Genomic DNA, 17,578 nt, shown 5'->3' with positions numbered 1-17,578 from the left:
GAGTGTGTTATTATGTGACGTTCAATCCCATCGTTCGTTGGTATAAAGTAGCCCCAGAGTTGGCGGTGTATACTGATGATTAGTTGCCTTCCCTGTAGTCTTTCCCAGCTAAATTAGGTGAGTCTAGCGCATATAGTTCTCGTGTAGCTTTATGCGAAATTCAAAAATGAAACAAGTATATATTATTAAATTCTAAAATGCGTGAATAACGATATAACTTTTACTAAATAACTTGTAGATACTTAGTATGTATATATTTTATTTATTTTATATAAATAACATGTAAATTACATGAAATAATTGTTTCCTTTTCTCCTTTCTATTTAGTCATTAATATCTGGTATTGAAGAATTCAAACAACAATAACGATACTCCTCTAATGTTAAACAACATACCAAAGGACAACAATAACGATACTCCTTTAGTATTAAACATCATACCAAAGTACATCAATAACGATACTCCTTTAGTATTAAACACCATACCAAACTTCAACAATAACGATACTCCTCTAATGTTAAACAACATACCAAAGGACAACAATAACGATACTCCTTTAGTATTAAACAACATACCAAAGTTCAACAATAACGATACTCCTTTAGTGTTAAACAACACACCAAAGTACATCAATAACGATACTCCTTTAGTATTAAACACCATACCAAACTTCAACAATAACGATACTCCTCTAATGTTAAACAACATACCAAAGGACAACAATAACGATACTCCTTTAGTATTAAACAACATACCAAAGTTCAACAATAACGATACTCCTTTAGTGTTAAACAACACACCAAAGTTCAACAATAACGATACTCCTTTAGTGTTAAACAACACACCAAAGTACAACAATAACGATACTCCTTTAGTGTTAAACAACACACCAAAGTACAACAATAACGATACTCCTTTAGTGTTAAACACCATACCAAACTTCAACAATAACGATACTCCTCTAATGTTAAACAACATACCAAAATACAACGATAACGCTATGCTGTTAAACACCATACCAAACTTCTGATATTAATGTTTCGAATAGTTAAATATTTTTTAAAACGTAAAGTGTAGTTAATTCCTTATTTTTAAAAAAACTCATATTAACCACATCAGTAAATATTGGATAACAAAATACAGACGAAGAGCAAAATTCTTAATGTTAAATACAATTTAAATAATTATTTATATAATTGTTTGTTTGTTTTGGAATTTCGCACAAAGCTACTCGAGGGCTATCTGTGCTACCCGTCCCTAATTTAGCAGTGTAAGACTAGAGGAAAGGCAGCTAGTCATCACCACCTACCGCCAACTCTTGGGCTACTCTTTTACCAACGAATAGTAGGATTGATTGTAACATTATAACGCCCCCATGGCTGAAAGAGCGAAGTTGTTTGGCTCGACCCTCAGATTACGAGTCGCACGCCTTAACACGCTTGGCCATGCCGGGCCCTATTAATATAATAAAAAAGGTCTAATGAACAAAAACTCCTATCTTACCAGATAGTTATGATAAACGCCGTTTCTGGAAAGATGTATGCTCGAAACGCGTACGACTCCAGATCATATACAAAAGGTTTAAAGAAGTCGTAATACAGTTTTACAAGATGTAATCTTGGCTGGTATTTGTGCATGGAGCTCAACACAATCTGCAATCAGTGACGATGTACATGTTTATTTCTTCAAACGTTATGACGTACAGAGCTGTTTAAGCGCTTAAACATTAAACAAATTATTCAGTTTCGTTTTCGTTAAAACAAACGTTTTGACTATGAGTATTATAGACTATTGATTGTCAAGTATTCGTGCTTTGATTTATGTCATTTCCTGTGTGTTAATACGTTAAGTTGTTATAAAAAGAAACAGAATACTTTAGTTGTTACTATTTTTACTTTTATTTAAAAAACAGAAAAATTTAGTTACTATTTTAACATCTATTACAGAAAACAAAATACTTCAATGTTAATATTTGAGCATCTATTATAAAAAAATGCTTTAGTGTTACTATTTTTACGCTTATTACTAAAATAGAATGGCCCGGCATGGCCAGGCGTGTTAAGGCGTGCGACTCGTAATCTAAGAGTCGCGGGTTCGCATCCCCATCGCGCCAAACATGCTCGCCCTTTCAGCCGTAAGGGTGTTATAATGTGACGATCAATCCCACTATTCGTTGGTAAAAGAGTAGCTCAAGAGTTGGCGGTGGGTGGTGATGACTACCTGCCTTCCCTCTACTCTTATACTGCTAAGGGACCGCTAGCGCAGATAGCCCTCGAGTAGCTTTGCGAGAAATTTAAAAACAAACAAATCTTTGTTACTATTTTAAAACGAAATAGTAGAATGCTTGCATCAACACAGAAATAATCCTGCTATTAGTTCTAGAAGCGCCATTCTCTAGTTTTATTCGTTTTACAATTATACAGCGGCAATTTTTATGGAATAATTAACTCCTATCTTTAGAAACTGATAGTGGTATTATGTAATATTAATAGACCTGTGTAAAAAATAGGTAAGCTGAATTAATGAAAACATATTGTTAAGAACGGTACGTGTAAGTAATACTGGGACATCCTGCAGCCCATATTGCCGTAGTTCTTGACCAGAGGCTCAACCAGTTCCACATAATTTTGGCCTTTTGATTGCCCAAAAGCCCGAACCACTGCGACAAAGCTGCCCAAAGCTTTTTTTTTTCTTCCTACTGAGGTTCTTGGGGAATTCCATGCACTCCAGGATCTTCTTTATTTGTGGTCCAACGAAGACACTAACTTTGACCTTTGTTTCAGACAGCTTAGGGAAGAAGTCTCAAAGGTACTTGAAGGCTGCAGACTTCTTATCAAGAGCTGTGACAAGTTCTTTCATAAGACCCAATTTTATGTGCAATGGTAGGAACAACACCTTCTGGAAGTCCACTAGTGGCTCACACTTGACATTGTGCCTCCCCACAGAGAACTCGGTGCGTTGTGGTCAGTGCTTCATGTCATAGTGCACTGCAGTGTTTCTGCTGTCCCAAAGGCAAAGATAACAGGGAAAATTGGTAAAGCCTCCTTGGAGACCCATCAGGAATGCCACCATTTTGAAGTTTCCGATAACCTCCCAGCCATACTCAACATACTTCAAGGCTTCTAGCAAGGTCTTGACGCTGTGGTATTCCTATTTGAGGTGCACCGAAAGATATTTAAATTTAAGATCTAAAATTTATATTATATAAAATCTTACTATTCAAGCAAGCAAAAACTGTCCGCCTTACCTTCTAGAGTTTTTTTGTAGTGCTCCAAGGTAAAACGAGGTGCCCAGGGTTTGTATTGATCTCCGACAGACATGCCGAAATATACCTTGTTGGCTTCACACATTTTAGTAGATGCTGTCACAGAGTACTTTTTCGCTCTTGTCTTGATAAATTGGCCACAATTAGAGCAAAATGCGTCTGGAAAATGCTTGCAGCTTCTTGATGCCATCTCTGATAAAATCAGTTAGGTCTATGTGTTCACTTAGGCAGCTAGAACTAAGCTAAAGTGGTTTGCGCGAAATTAAAAAAAAATCAAACGAAACAAAGAACTGTTTTAAGACCGCAGATTTACCTTTCAACCACTAGAGAGCGTTGCTATTGAAGTCGTAATGCGAGAGGTTTCAGCTTTTGTTCGTTTGTTGCTAAGTGCAAAGATACACAGTGTCCACCAAAAAAAGATGTCGAAACCCAAAATCATATCAAAGGTCTGTATCAGTGTTTCGGTCGCAACCTTTGGGGAGGAAGGGTCAGGTTAATATTTTACATCCCCCATGTGTAGTTGTTTGTTTTCGTTACAGTAAATCAATACAATTAATACAACACTAACACCAGGGCTGGAGTTTGTATCATGAATACTTCTTCCAACTCTTTACATGACATCATGTCCATGTATATATATGTAAAAACGGCTCGTTTGGGTTGAGAAGACTTTTTACGTAGAGGAGTGAACAACGTTTCGACCTTCTTCGGTCATCGTCAGGTTCACAAAGAAAGAGAGAGGTAACTGACCGGAAGCTGACCACATGTTTGAAAGGGATTGTGTAATGAGTGTCGGAATGTAGAGGGCGGGCTTAGATGTTTGAATATACAATTTTATATTATTATTTTTTTTATTATTATTTATTATATTATATTTGATATAGATATAAAAGTGTTCCTTTGTATTGGTTTATTTTGGGCTTAAGTTCTTGTATAATTATAACGATGAATCAGACAAAATAAAACAATACTTCATCAACATCAATCAGTTTCCTCCACAAACCGTAGAAAACATTATACGCACACACCTAGACAGAAAGCAAAATCAACCAAAAAAAGTAAATATATCTCACGAATCAAAAAATCACGAAACCATATACTGCTGCATACCATATATTCCTGACATCAGCAGACAAATAACCAACATTTGGCAAAAACTAGTAACAAAATATGACATTCCAGTTAATACCAAATTTATTCAAAAACCAGGCACAAAACTGAGTTCTATACTATGTAAAAACTACACTGACAAACACCACACCAACATTATTTATAAAATACAATGTGATAACTGCCACGACTTCTATATCGAAGAAACAAGTAGAAAAATGGAAACCAGATTTAAAGAACATAAAAAGTCACCTTCACACGTTTTCGAACAATGCAAGTCAAATAAACACAACATAACCATAGAAAACACTCAAATACTAAATAAACAAACAAACATAAACAAACGCAAAATTAAAGAAGCCTTACTTATACAACAACTTAAACCCAAAATAAACCAATACAAAGGAACACCTTTATATCTATATTAATAAATAAAATAATAAATAATAACCCAAACGAGCCGTTTTTACATATGTATAGAAACGATAAAAATTATCCGAACAGAAGAATTACTGTTATATTTCTCGAATCAATCTATCACTTCAACAAATGAATTTATTATATTAAACATTTACATTAATATAAATATTTCCGTAACATTAGTGGGTGTCTGGTGTTTACCCATTAAAACACTGGTTGTTAGTATGTTGGAAAATATATATCAGAATAACAATAAGCATATAATCACAGGTGACCTAAATAATAAGCACGTGCACCTCGGCTGTGCATATACAAACACAAATGATAGTAGATTAACTTGTTTTATAAACGGTATAAATTGTACCCTCTTTATCGATGGGCGATATATCGCGAATAACAAATCTAGCGACATTCTAGATCTGTGTTTCAGTTCACCAGGCCTAAGTCAAAGGTGCAAGTCGCTTAAAGTAAAATATGAGCACAATTCTTAGAAATCACATCTGTCTCTTTGTTTTGAAGTGAAGCCCAAAGCTCATATCCGAAACCAGATTCGAATAAGCATATAGATGATGTAGCAAACAAAATATGGAAACGCGTCAGTTATGTCGGGACGAAACCGAGTTGCGTAAGCAAAAAAAAAAAAAAAAAAAAACATTCTGAAAATCTGTACAACATGTGTCAAACCCATACTGGAATACGTATGTCCAGATTGATACAGTGTATCACAGAACAAAATACTAACTTCAGCATATCATGTACCAAAAAACACATCATCAAAATTAATACACAGATATTCCAACATCCTTTATATATCTGACAGACTTCAGGGTATAACAGTGAAGTACTTACATAAACATCTGTATGAGAACAAACGACTGACAGAAATTATGGGATACACTGTACATGATGGTATAGTACTCGTGTATCTGTCATTGTTAAACAGCTACATTAATTATAATAAACAGACCACCTATAGCTAGTTATTACAATATATCGTTAGGATAAAATATTATGAGCGTATGAATAGGTTTCCACATAAATACGTGCCTAATAAATTAAACTACTAAGAAGTACGCGAGAAAATATAGATCTGTTAATGATTGTGTGGGACAATCACGCGGACCTAACGTGAGTGAAGTGTTGACAAGGTATAAATGTTAACAACGTATTATACATGGACATAATCGGTGATGTCGAGAAAACCCACTTGTAGAGAAATATATATATAAAAACGGCTCGTTTGGGTTGAGAAAATTTTTACGTAGAGGAGTGAACAACGTTTCAAAGTAAGGCTTCTTTAATTTTGTGTTTGTTTATGTTTGTTTCTTTATTTAGTATTTGAGTGTTTTCTATGGTTATGTTGTGTTTATTTGACTTACAGTGTTCGAAAACGTGTGAAGGTGACATTTTAACTGACGCGTTTCCATATTTTGTTTGCTACATCATCTATATGCTTATTCGAATCTGGTTTCGGATATGAGCTTTGGGCTTCACTTCAAAACAAAGAGACAGATGTGATTTCTAAGAATTGTGCTCATATTTTACTTTAAGCGACTTGCACCTTTGACTTAGGCCTGGTGAACTGAAACACAGATCTAGAATGTCGCTAGATTTATTATTCGCGATATATCGCCCATCGATAAAGAGGGTACAATTTATACCGTTTATAAAACAAGTTAATCTACTATCATTTGTGTTTGTATATGCACAGCCGAGGTGCACGTGCTTATTATTTAGGTCACCTGTGATTATATGCTCATTGTTATTCTGATATATATTTTCCAACATACTAACAACCAGTGTTTTAATGGGTAAACACTAGACACCCACTAATGTTACGGAAATATTTATATTAATGTAAACGTTTAATATAATAAATTCATTTGATGAAGTGATAGATTGATTCGAGAAATAGAACAATAATTCTTCTGTTCCGATAATTTTTATCGTTTCTATACATATGTAAAAACGGCTCGTTTAGGTTATTATTTATTATTTTATTTTTAATATAGGTATAAAGGTGTTCCTTTGTATTGGTTTATTTTGGGCTTAAGTTGTTGTATAAGTAAGGCTTCTTTAATTTTGCGTTTGTTTATGTTTGTTTGTTTATTTAGTATTTGAGTGTTTTCTATGGTTATGTTGTGTTTATTTGACTTGCATTGTTCGAAAACGTGTGAAGGTGACTTTTTATGTTCTTTAAATCTGGTTTCCATTTTTTACTTGTTTCTTCGATATAGAAGTCGTGGCAGTTATCACATTGTATTTTATAAATAATGTTGGTGTGGCGTTTGTCAGTGTAGTTTTTACATAGTATAGAACTCAGTTTTGTGCCTGGTTTTTGAATAAATTTGGTATTAACTGGAATGTCATATTTTGTTACTAGTTTTTCCAAATGTTGGTTATTTTTCTGCTGATGTCGGGAATATATGGTATGCAGCAGTATATGGTTTCGTGATTTTTTAAATCGTGGGGTATATTTACTTTTGTCAGTTGATTTTGCTTTTTGTCTTGGTGTTTGCGTATAATGTTTTCTACGGTTTGTGAAGGAAACTTGTTGACGTTAATGAAGTATTGTTTCATTTTATCTAATTCGTTATTAATTTTATCTGGTGAGCATAGTTTAATGGCTGTATTTATTTGTTTTCTTAGTATGTTTTTTTGTTTTGTTTCATGTGCTGAGTCCCAAGGAATGTATAGTCCAGTATGGGTGATTTTTCGGTGGATAATTCTTTTAAATTGTGTATCGGTTCTTGTAATTTTGAGGTTAAGAAATGATATTTGATTGCTTTCTTCCTGTTCACATGTAAAGTTGATGTTGGGATGTATAGAGTTAATGTTATTGAAAAAATTAAGTATGTGTTCTGTTGATTTGAATCCCGCAACCGTGTCATCTACATAACTGTACCAGTACAGAGGTGGATGTAATGCTGTGTTAACTACTTGTGTTTCAACTTGTGTTATAAAAACATTGGCTAGAACTGGTGATACTGGGTTGCCCATACTTAGACCATTTGTTGGTATATAGTTGTGGTTGTTGAACATGAAGTTTGTCTTCATCGTGGTGAATTCTATAAGGGTTCTATAATGTCTATAGATGGGTTAGGGTCTCGGATATAGAGTTTTAAGGCCATCTTGCAGGCTTCAGAGGTTGGAACTTCTGTAAAGAGGAATATAACATCAAAACATTAAGGCTTTATAATTAAGTTGATTAAGATTAGACTTGAAATTAAAAGAGTCTTTGATGAATGAGCTGGCTGATGTTACATAGTTGGAGAATGCTTATGCTATGTATTTACCAAGACTGTAATTAAACGATTCATATATGGACATTATTGGTCGTAATGGACAATCTGGTTTATGAGGTTTAGGGATACCGTATATTTGTGGTGTGCGTGAGACGGTTTTCCGTAGGTAGAAATAAAGTGTTTGTGAAATTGTGTTGGCTTTTTCATTTTTAGTAGTATTTTGTTTAGTTGCGTTTCGTGTGTCTTTGTTAGATTTGTGTGTATTGGTTTAAATTTGTTCGTGTCTGATAAGATGTTCTACATTTTTTGGATGTATTCATTCGTGTTCATTATGACTATAGCGTTTCCTTTATCTGCTTTTAGAATTTTTGTGTTTTTGTCTTGTTTTATGTTTTTAATGGAATCAATGTCTCTTTTTGTAAGATTGTTTTTTAGCTTCATGTTTTGTGAAATTATGTTGATGGTTTGTGAGAAAATGCTTTGAAAAAATCATTTAAGATGTTGTTTTTAGGTGTTTCTGGAAAATATAAATTTTTAATTTTCCTGGGAAGTTTGGCTGTTGGATGTTAATAAAATTGTTTAAGTTGTCTTCTTTCTGTTGGTTGTTTGTCTTGTTTTTGTTTTCTGTGGAAAGTATCACAAGTCTCCTGGCTAGATCTTCTAAACATGTTTTGATTTCTAACGTTTCTATGTTTTCTAATAGTTATATACCCTCTTTAATCTGTTGTTTTTAAATGAAGTTGTTTCTGTTAAACAGCTAATATGAGATTTTGAATGTTTTATTAACTCTTGGATTTCATGTCTGTTGGAAGCTAGGGCACCTTTGATGTTGATATGCAATGTAACGAATTACTGTACGACATTTTTAGATCAATATATCATATTATCGATGTCATACGTTTCTTAGTGATATTTGATGAGCAGTTGTATACCGTATTGGGTTTGTGTCAGATTCGTGTATTGAGTTATAAACTATTATTTGTATTGTATCTGCAATAATATATTCGTTTTACTTCTCGTTCGCCATCTGTGTTTTTGACGTTGTTTGTGCGGTTTTAATCGTACTTTATTTGGGCTTGTTACGTGTGTAGGATTGATACTTGTGTTTCCGCTCGTTTTGAGCTTGTTGCATGTTTGAGTGCCTGTTTTCTTTGCATTGGTTTTTGTATTTGCGGATTTTGTTTGTTCGTGACTGTTACGCCGGTTGTTACATTTTGAGTTGGTCGACGTATGTTGAAAATTTCTTCATACACCAGGAATTCTTCGCTACTTGCAGTAAGTTGTCGGATTTGATTGTTTCTTACTTTGTGTAACCCGCTTTTGATGTCTTTGTACTTAGTACACCATTTGTAATAAGCTGTACGTTCTTACCCACAGTTACAGCATTTCGGTTTTGGTTTGTCTTTTATACAGTTTGATTTCGTGTTCATCTCTGTAGGAAGGTCTTGGGGTGGTTTTACCGTACAACCACTACATGGCCAAAGCGTTGGTAGTTAAAGTATTATGTTACCATGACCGTAAAACGTTGGTACAATAACACAATATTGTTTGTAATAAGATGTTTAATATCTACGTGCACTTTTACCAGGTTTGTAGTTTTTGTGTCATAACTGGGACTGTTCGTTCCACTTTTAAGTGCGGAACGTTCATTTCGGTCAAGGCACTCTTGGACTTGTCCACATCTATTGTGTAACGTACGCCTCGGATGACTGGCTTGTGGTTTATTACCAAAAAGATAAAACTTTATGTTATCGGGTTTACCTTGGCTTGTGGTTCGTTACCAGGAATGTGTAAGTTTATGTTACCTGGTTCAACCTGGCTTGTGATTTGTTACTAGGAAGGTGTAAGTTTATCTTACTTGGTTCAAAGAGACCAGTTCTGTAGAAGCTTGTTTAGATTTTTTGCTTGTTTTCCTTTATTAAAATATCCCTTTTTGATAATCATTTGATACTAATAATGTTTACATTTGGTTTACAACGTTTCACTTCATCAGTTGTATGCTTCCAGTATAACTTCTATTATTAGTGCAAATTAGGACGTGGCTTTGTTTGAAATAGCTTCTAACTGTTGTGTTAGTGATTTCGTTTGTTCTAACTGGTTTGCAGTTTTTTTCATAATTTTGTTGTTGTTGTCACTGAAGTTAAACCTTCAATGTGTGGGTTTTAATCTGTTGTTTGTGCTTTGGATGTATCTGTCGTGTTAGTATCGTCATCCATTCTTTAACGCAGGGAGCTTTCCTTGAGAAAGTCCACAGAACTACTGATAGGTTTTTACTGGAATTTACGGATCGCAGAATTCAAAGCCTCAGCTACGTTTTGCAAACCATAAACGAGGTTGGTGAAACTGATTTACGTTTCATATTCAATTTTCTGGCTCATTATTTGCTGCAGTCAATTGTTATGAAAGCCGCACACACTAGATTTACTTTTCATAATTTTATTGAAGGGTTTTGTTGTAATGGTCCTCAGAGGCCTTACATTCGTTGTTTTTCATGATGTCGCTAGGTGGTCTCCATGGAGGGGTCGACCCTGGCCGGACGATTCTTTTCCTATTTACCTTTGTCGGTACTTGGACGTGCCTTGCTTCTAGTCTTACACTGCTAAGTTAGGGACAACTAGCGCAGATAACCCTCGCGTAGCTTTGCGCGAAATTAAAAACAAACAAACAAACATCATAATTCAGTTACAGCTTATAATGTTAGACGAAAAATATACACATTTAATTTACAGTTATAACAGTTACCTTGTCTGTTATAACAATAACAAACATTCAAGTAACGTATATGAGTGGTAGAGGATTTTTTAAAAACTCTTTGAAAACATAAGTTCCATACTTTGTACACACAGTAAACACTACCAATATTTTCAAGTTATTGAGAATTAGTGTAACCTAATTATAGTCATGCATGAAGAGCTAAAAGAGGTTTAATCACCATTTATTAACCAGTTAAAAGATGGGATCACTTTACTTTCACAGAATTAAAACAGGCAGGGCTGGTTCTTATCGCGAGTCCTATATCAGTGACAACCTCACAGACTACACTACCAAATGTTTCTGTGTGAGTTAATTAAATCAAACAGATTTTTAAAGACAGCTTGACAGATTTTGGAAATTCTGATCTGATCTTCTTTATCACCGGATTTCTAGGTCTCGAGGTTATATTGTTCAGTGTTGGAATCATCCAAGGTCATACTGATCAGTGTCGAAGTCACTCAAGGTCACATTGATCAGTTTTGGAATCACTCAGAAAGATTCTAGAGCATTTTAAAAACACCATCGTTATAATAAAATCTATTACTTATTTACCCACGAGATTATCTCAAGTTTTTATGCAAAACTATTATGAACTGAAGCATTGGTACTTTAATTATATTCATGGTTCTAATGCTGAGAAACTGCTAACGGTTACGTTATCTAAACATTACCCTATTTCAATTAAAATTACTGGTTATACATTGCAAGTTACTTTCAAGTAGAGTAATATTACTATGAAAAGTCATACTATCACCCTTCGTGTTGTTATTGTCAATGTGTTCCTCGTGCAGAATTACCCAACGAACTATCTGCATTTCGTCTGCCGCGGAGAATCCAACGCCCTGATTAAGTCCGTAAAGGTAGCGCTGTCCAACAGAGAATTAATGAACACATTGTCAAAAAAAAAAAAGATACTTTCCAATGATAAAGACGCTCTGCGCACACAACAAGGTTTATTGTACGGTTTTAAAAACAAGGCGATTAACAATCTTATTCGTGTATTTCGATTTGAACTTGTGGCGAAAAACGATGTGTGAAGCAATAAGCTTTTATGTAAGGTTATGAACTTTACAAAAAACTATAGTCTCTTACGCCAAGAGCCCACAATATGTAAATCACGGTGCAAATAAAAAAAAAATGAGATCGAAACTCGAAGAGACATCTCTCATAAAATATTACGTATAACAGTTTAGAAAAAAATATAATTTTTAGTACACATTTTAGAATATTTTTAAAGATCCCTTGGAAGTTTTTGGGTGGAGATAACACAAAGGACCGAAACAAGTCTATGAAACCCAAGTCAATGAGACGGAGGAAGTGCCAGTATACTCTGGGCGGGGCTAAAATTATTCAGGAGGGATGTTTCAACGAATAGCAGTGCTCATATTCTCCTACACCAAGAGCCTTACAGGACAACTTTCACACTATACACGTCGTGATGAGCGAGTGTATTATTGATTTATAGTTTAATCTCTTGTCATACTTATCAAACTTCATGATTACAGAGCGGGTGCGTAGTGAGTGTATTCACATATGGTTTTGTTTTCAAGTGAACTCACAACGGGTTATCTGTTGTGCCTTAGATTTTAGCATTGGAAGTCTGTACATTTACTGCCGCCCCAAACCACTGAAGGACAATACAAAGGGCGTCGCAACACCGAGCACCTTGAGTTTATAACTCACACCTATGAATAACCAATCATACATCTTACAGAATTTCTTGAATGATTTCAAAAGAACTGTGGCAAAGAAATTATAAAACCATGGAACACAGATTCACTAAACTTGTCTCCACAAGACAGGTTACATTCTACACTAAAAAATGCATTTCATTAGGCTTATATATCGTTGTTTGTCAAATGATTACAATATCCAGACAATAAACACGTACTACTGACGTAAGTTTCCAAAATTCATTTGTACATTAACTCAGGTTTTCATTGTTAATTAAACAGATTAAATTCTTAAGATTAAGAATTTGTACATTAACTCAGGTTTTCATTGTTAATTAAACAGATTAAATTCTTAAGATTAAGAATTTGTACATTAATTCAGGTTTTCATTGTTAATTAAACAGATTAAATTCTTAAGATTAAGATAGATCTTGCGTTTTGTAAGTTTGAAATAACTCACACAATCTCATGGTATTTAAGTTCTATTGAGGAAATTATTAATTAAACGTTTTTATTGTATTTTGAATCGTAACTCTCTATTTTTAAAATTAAATAATAGGTTGAACAAGTGCTACATTTTTATATTTTTATTGAAAGAAGGACAATGTGTTCAGCTAGCGCTCTTTGTCAGGTCGTATAGTTTGTTGTGGATTCCATTAATTTTTTTTTTCATCTTTAAACAACCGTGTCAAATAATTTAAATAGTGATGTCACACAGCAATCAACCAATAATTATTTTGTTCAATTATTTTTCTCTTATATATAAATATATATATTTATGCTAATTAACTTCCATCTTTTTTATATAGTTTCATATCTAAATATTGTTATGCCAACTGAAGTTGCATCTTTTTTCATGTCACATTTAAATATTGTTATGGCAAGTGAAATTGCATTTTTTATATTATTTCATGTTTAAATATTTTTATGGCAACTGAAATTACATCTTTTTGTATTATTTCATATTTAAATATTGTTATGTACTGAAATTGCACCTTTTTTATATTAAAGTTTGGAGACAGTACTTGCAATCTTCAACACGATGAAACACATCTATGAAACAAATTAACTGCTAAAGTTGTGTTCCAAAAGAAAATTAGGACAACTCTGTTCAATTTCTATTGTTACTTTTAACATCTCACACAAGTCTTCTTTCAAAGTTTAACTACCCAAGTTACACATAAATACATACACATTTGAAAGTCCATATGCACTATTTATTCACACCAAATAATTGTTGCAATAACAAATGGCTTATATAAATAATGTTGTTCCAACCAATACTGTGTTTGTTGTGCCTGAGATGGCTTGATGAGTTCTGGATTAAGCAAAATGCAGCATCAGCAAATGAGATGACGAACACAATCGGGTTGGAATGTATTATTATACAATTTCTGAAATCTTGAAAATCCCTAAGGAACTATATAAAGAATGTAGTATTTAGTGATATAAAGGGCCTTATAGTAATATTTAATCCCAAGTATAATTTATCATAATCATGTTTCACCAACTTGGTGAAGTCATTCACACCATAACAATTGTTGTTGTAACAAATGATTTATATATATAAAAACGACTGGTTTGGGTTGAGAAAATTTTTTTATGCAGAGAAGCAAACAACGTTTTGACCTTCTTCGGTCATCATCGGGTTCTTTCTCAACAAGTGGGTTTTCTCGTCATCACTGAAATGATTTATATACATGGTGCACAGTATATTCTGTTTCATGTGTATCACAAACTTTACATAAAATACTATATATCTGAACTGCTACATTAACCATTAAAATATATAAAGTTTATCAAACTAATACAAATGGCAGGGGTTAAATTTCATATTTTATTCAATAAACATATAATAATACTTATACAATTACGTTTCAATGTAACAGAAATACCAAAATAATGATTTAACAGAAAAAAAAAAACTGTTAGTGAATAGCAAATAAGAATAACTTAACCACCTAAGAAACAGTTAATTCAATTCAGATTATACTTAATTTTAAACTTGGTGATTCTTTTTAATCAAATGTTCTCACTGCCAGGGTAATCACAGGAAATACGACATAAATGGATACACAGTTTTTTTTTTAACCATTTCCTTGAGGCAACAAAACATACTTGATCAAATCTCTCTTCTGGATAGCTATATGTATACATTAAAATACTTGACAACAATCCATACTCCAGTAACATCCATGCCTCAAAATAACGTCATCAGAAAAGAAGAGATATCCATTCAGGAAGCCTGAACTGAACCATTAAGTTCATATGATAATTGTCTGGTAATTAAAACATGTTTGTGCTTATTTATGCTCTGAACATAAAACATGTAAATTCAGTTTTTTATCTTTATTTTTTATGGCCATAAATGCATAGCATTCATTGCCTTATGGAACAAAATATCAAAATCAATAATATATGTGGGAGGGGGGAAATAAAACAACAACAAAATATTGTCTTTATTATAGCTCAAAATCACAGTTGTTCAGATAAGAGTTAAACCATGCAAGCCTATCCCCCATAAGAGAGCTTTCTATTCTGTAAGGTAAAATAAAACAACAACAAAATATTGTCTTTATTATAGCTCAAAATCACAGTTGTTCAGACAAGAGTTAAACCATGCAAGCCTATCACCTTTCTATGCTGTAGCCTAAAGATGCCAAAGATCGCACAGATGACTGCTTGTTTTATTGTTCGTGATGACCTGCTGCATTCTCTAATGTTTAGCTGCCAATTATAGAAAAAACAATCAGTTGGCGATGCCCACCACTGACTCTTGGGTTCATTTGTTAAAAACAAACAGTGAGATTGACAATCACAACCCAAGGCTGAAAGAGTGAACATACTGAGCACCACGTTTTGGTCCCAGAACCTGCAGATTGAGAGTTGAGTAACCTGACCCGGCCTTGTGTGGAAAAGTAGGAAATGAATGAATACACACACATATGAAGAATATATGGGTTAAAATAAACCCACAATTATGGCAAGAATAAGAGATTCAGGTTAGTTCTCAGTCAACGTATGAAACCAACAATGCAAAACAATCTATATAATAAGATATATAATTAACAAAACTAGATACTTTAAATGTTCAATCAACACTCTGACAGTAATATTAAAAACAACAGTAAAATACAACTTAAATTACCAAATACATGCTCTCAGCAACAACTACTGTCACATATTTAAAGTTTACTGAAGCACTGAAGGTTCCACAGAAGCTTTTAAATTTAAAATCATGAGAAATTTAACAGTTGTAGTGAAACATTAATAAAATTTATACAAAAAACACAGTTATAGTTGAAACTTAGATCATGAAAAAGATGTTCAAATATATTGGTAATAATACTGAAAAAAATCAAAGAAGAAACTGCCTGTGGTATCACCATACGTACATTCAAGGTTTCTAGAATAACAACTGTTATTACATAAATGTCTTTTTTTCTAAACTCACTGTATGATTCTAATCAGTTATCTTTATAAGAATGAATCTTATAGTATTTATTAATTACCATATTTTTTACTTAGACCCTTAGGGTTTTCCTAGAAAAATAATGTATAATAGTATTTGAATAACAACATGTCCACTGCTGACAATGTTTTAATCAATACCAGAAAAATCTAACAGATGGTGCTAAGTTGTTCCATATAATGAACAATGACGACATTTCTATTAAATACACTGGTCTTAAAATTTACTTTGTTCAGTATGATATATCACAAAAGATAGAAAATATACGTTATTCATTCTAAGAAATCCAGAACTAAGTGAAGACAAGCATCTACTAAAAATTCTTAACACCCTAACTTCCCCTCACAGGTTTTAATAAACATTCATATATCAATTCTAATAATATAACATACACCACAATCATTAAACATTAATAATAACTCTAGTTTTCCATTTATATCTTCTATAACCAGAGCTAAAAGAATTTTGTTCCTTCACCATATCTCCAAAAATAAGTTCCATGTTTTCATGACTTAAAACTATGTACACAGTTACAGTTTAGCAAAAAAATAAAACAAAAAAAGAGTTTATTAATTATTTAATTTTTATAAACTAGGTCAACATATATGTATATATTAATGTGGAATTTGTGGAAATTTTTATAGGTCTTAAATTATATATATATTTTTTTTGGTGTGAGTGTTTTTGATACAACTTTACAATATGAAACACATGAAATTATAATTTTTCAACTTTCTTCATGACTAGAGTAAAATATTTAAATCAATCTTTATTATGCTGTTTAAAAATCAAAATAATTCATATTTAATATAGCATGCAAATTTGGTGTTAAATTATTAGTAATAATATATTTGAAGTGTGGTTGGAATGTCATAAAAAAACACCTTCTTCCATGTCATTTCTCAATGCACAAGGCAGCCAGTGATATTTGTTCTGTATTACCTAGGAATATTTTCAAAGAACATTACTGTGTCATTGACTCAGAAAGTACAGAATATATTCTTCTTAAAAAGTGTATATTTTGGATACACGTCAATCTAAAAACTATAATAATATGCTTTGAACTTGATGCCACTGTACAGTAGAATTTAAAATTCTCTGTACAAAGAGTGTTTAGATAATCCAGTGAATCTACAGGCACAAATGTTCATCTTATTCATCAATTACCTAATCTAGAAACTTTTACCAACATCTGAAGTTTAGAGCTCTGCTGTTTTAAAGCTATAACACTGATTTCTTATACATGCTGAACAACACGGAAGATTGTGGAAAGTTCCTCGACCATGGTTTCATAACGATAGGCTACACGAATGTCAGGGAGATTGGTGCGGCTTTTGTCATTTCCAAGGACATCTTTAGTGTAGTTTGGCCCTAACCAGTACTGCTTCACCTAATTAGAAGAAAAAAAAACAGTTCAGGTCCACTTTCAAGTTATGGAAAAATCTTAGTTACATATATGTAGAGATGACCTAGAAAAAATTAACCATAGATCTAACAGGTCTTTTGGTAATTATAATAATTACTATAAAGAGACATAGATTAGGTCACACTTGGTGACAATTGCAGCTATTTTGTTCACTTTAATTCTGAGATTTTATGGAAGTACTGATGTCAGAATGACATTAAATGATATATAAAA

At 33.0% G+C, this 17,578-nt stretch overlaps 1 protein-coding gene and 1 long non-coding RNA gene across 2 annotated transcripts in view; one reads left to right on the top strand and one right to left on the bottom strand.

Moving 5' to 3' along the window:
- The window catches only part of LOC143233316 (uncharacterized), a 97,463-nt gene extending 83,294 nt beyond the window's left edge, over window positions 1-14,169 (top strand). The window contains exon 3 of the long non-coding RNA XR_013018096.1: window positions 14,076-14,169. This is a non-coding gene — a long non-coding RNA (uncharacterized LOC143233316). The remainder of the gene's footprint in view (window positions 1-14,075) is intronic.
- A 121-nt stretch (window positions 14,170-14,290) lies between these two features.
- LOC143233313 (AMP deaminase 2-like) overlaps window positions 14,291-17,578 on the bottom strand; it is an 85,488-nt gene continuing 82,200 nt past the window's right edge. Inside the window, 1 exon segment of the mRNA XM_076469443.1 lies at window positions 14,291-17,329. Coding sequence (XP_076325558.1) covers window positions 17,177-17,329 — 153 coding nt within the window. The 3' untranslated portion in view covers window positions 14,291-17,176.

This window comes from Tachypleus tridentatus, chromosome 12, assembly GCF_004210375.1.
Source record: "Tachypleus tridentatus isolate NWPU-2018 chromosome 12, ASM421037v1, whole genome shotgun sequence".
NCBI lineage: Eukaryota > Metazoa > Arthropoda > Merostomata > Xiphosura > Limulidae > Tachypleus > Tachypleus tridentatus.
This window is presented reverse-complemented; position numbering and strand designations above follow the sequence as displayed.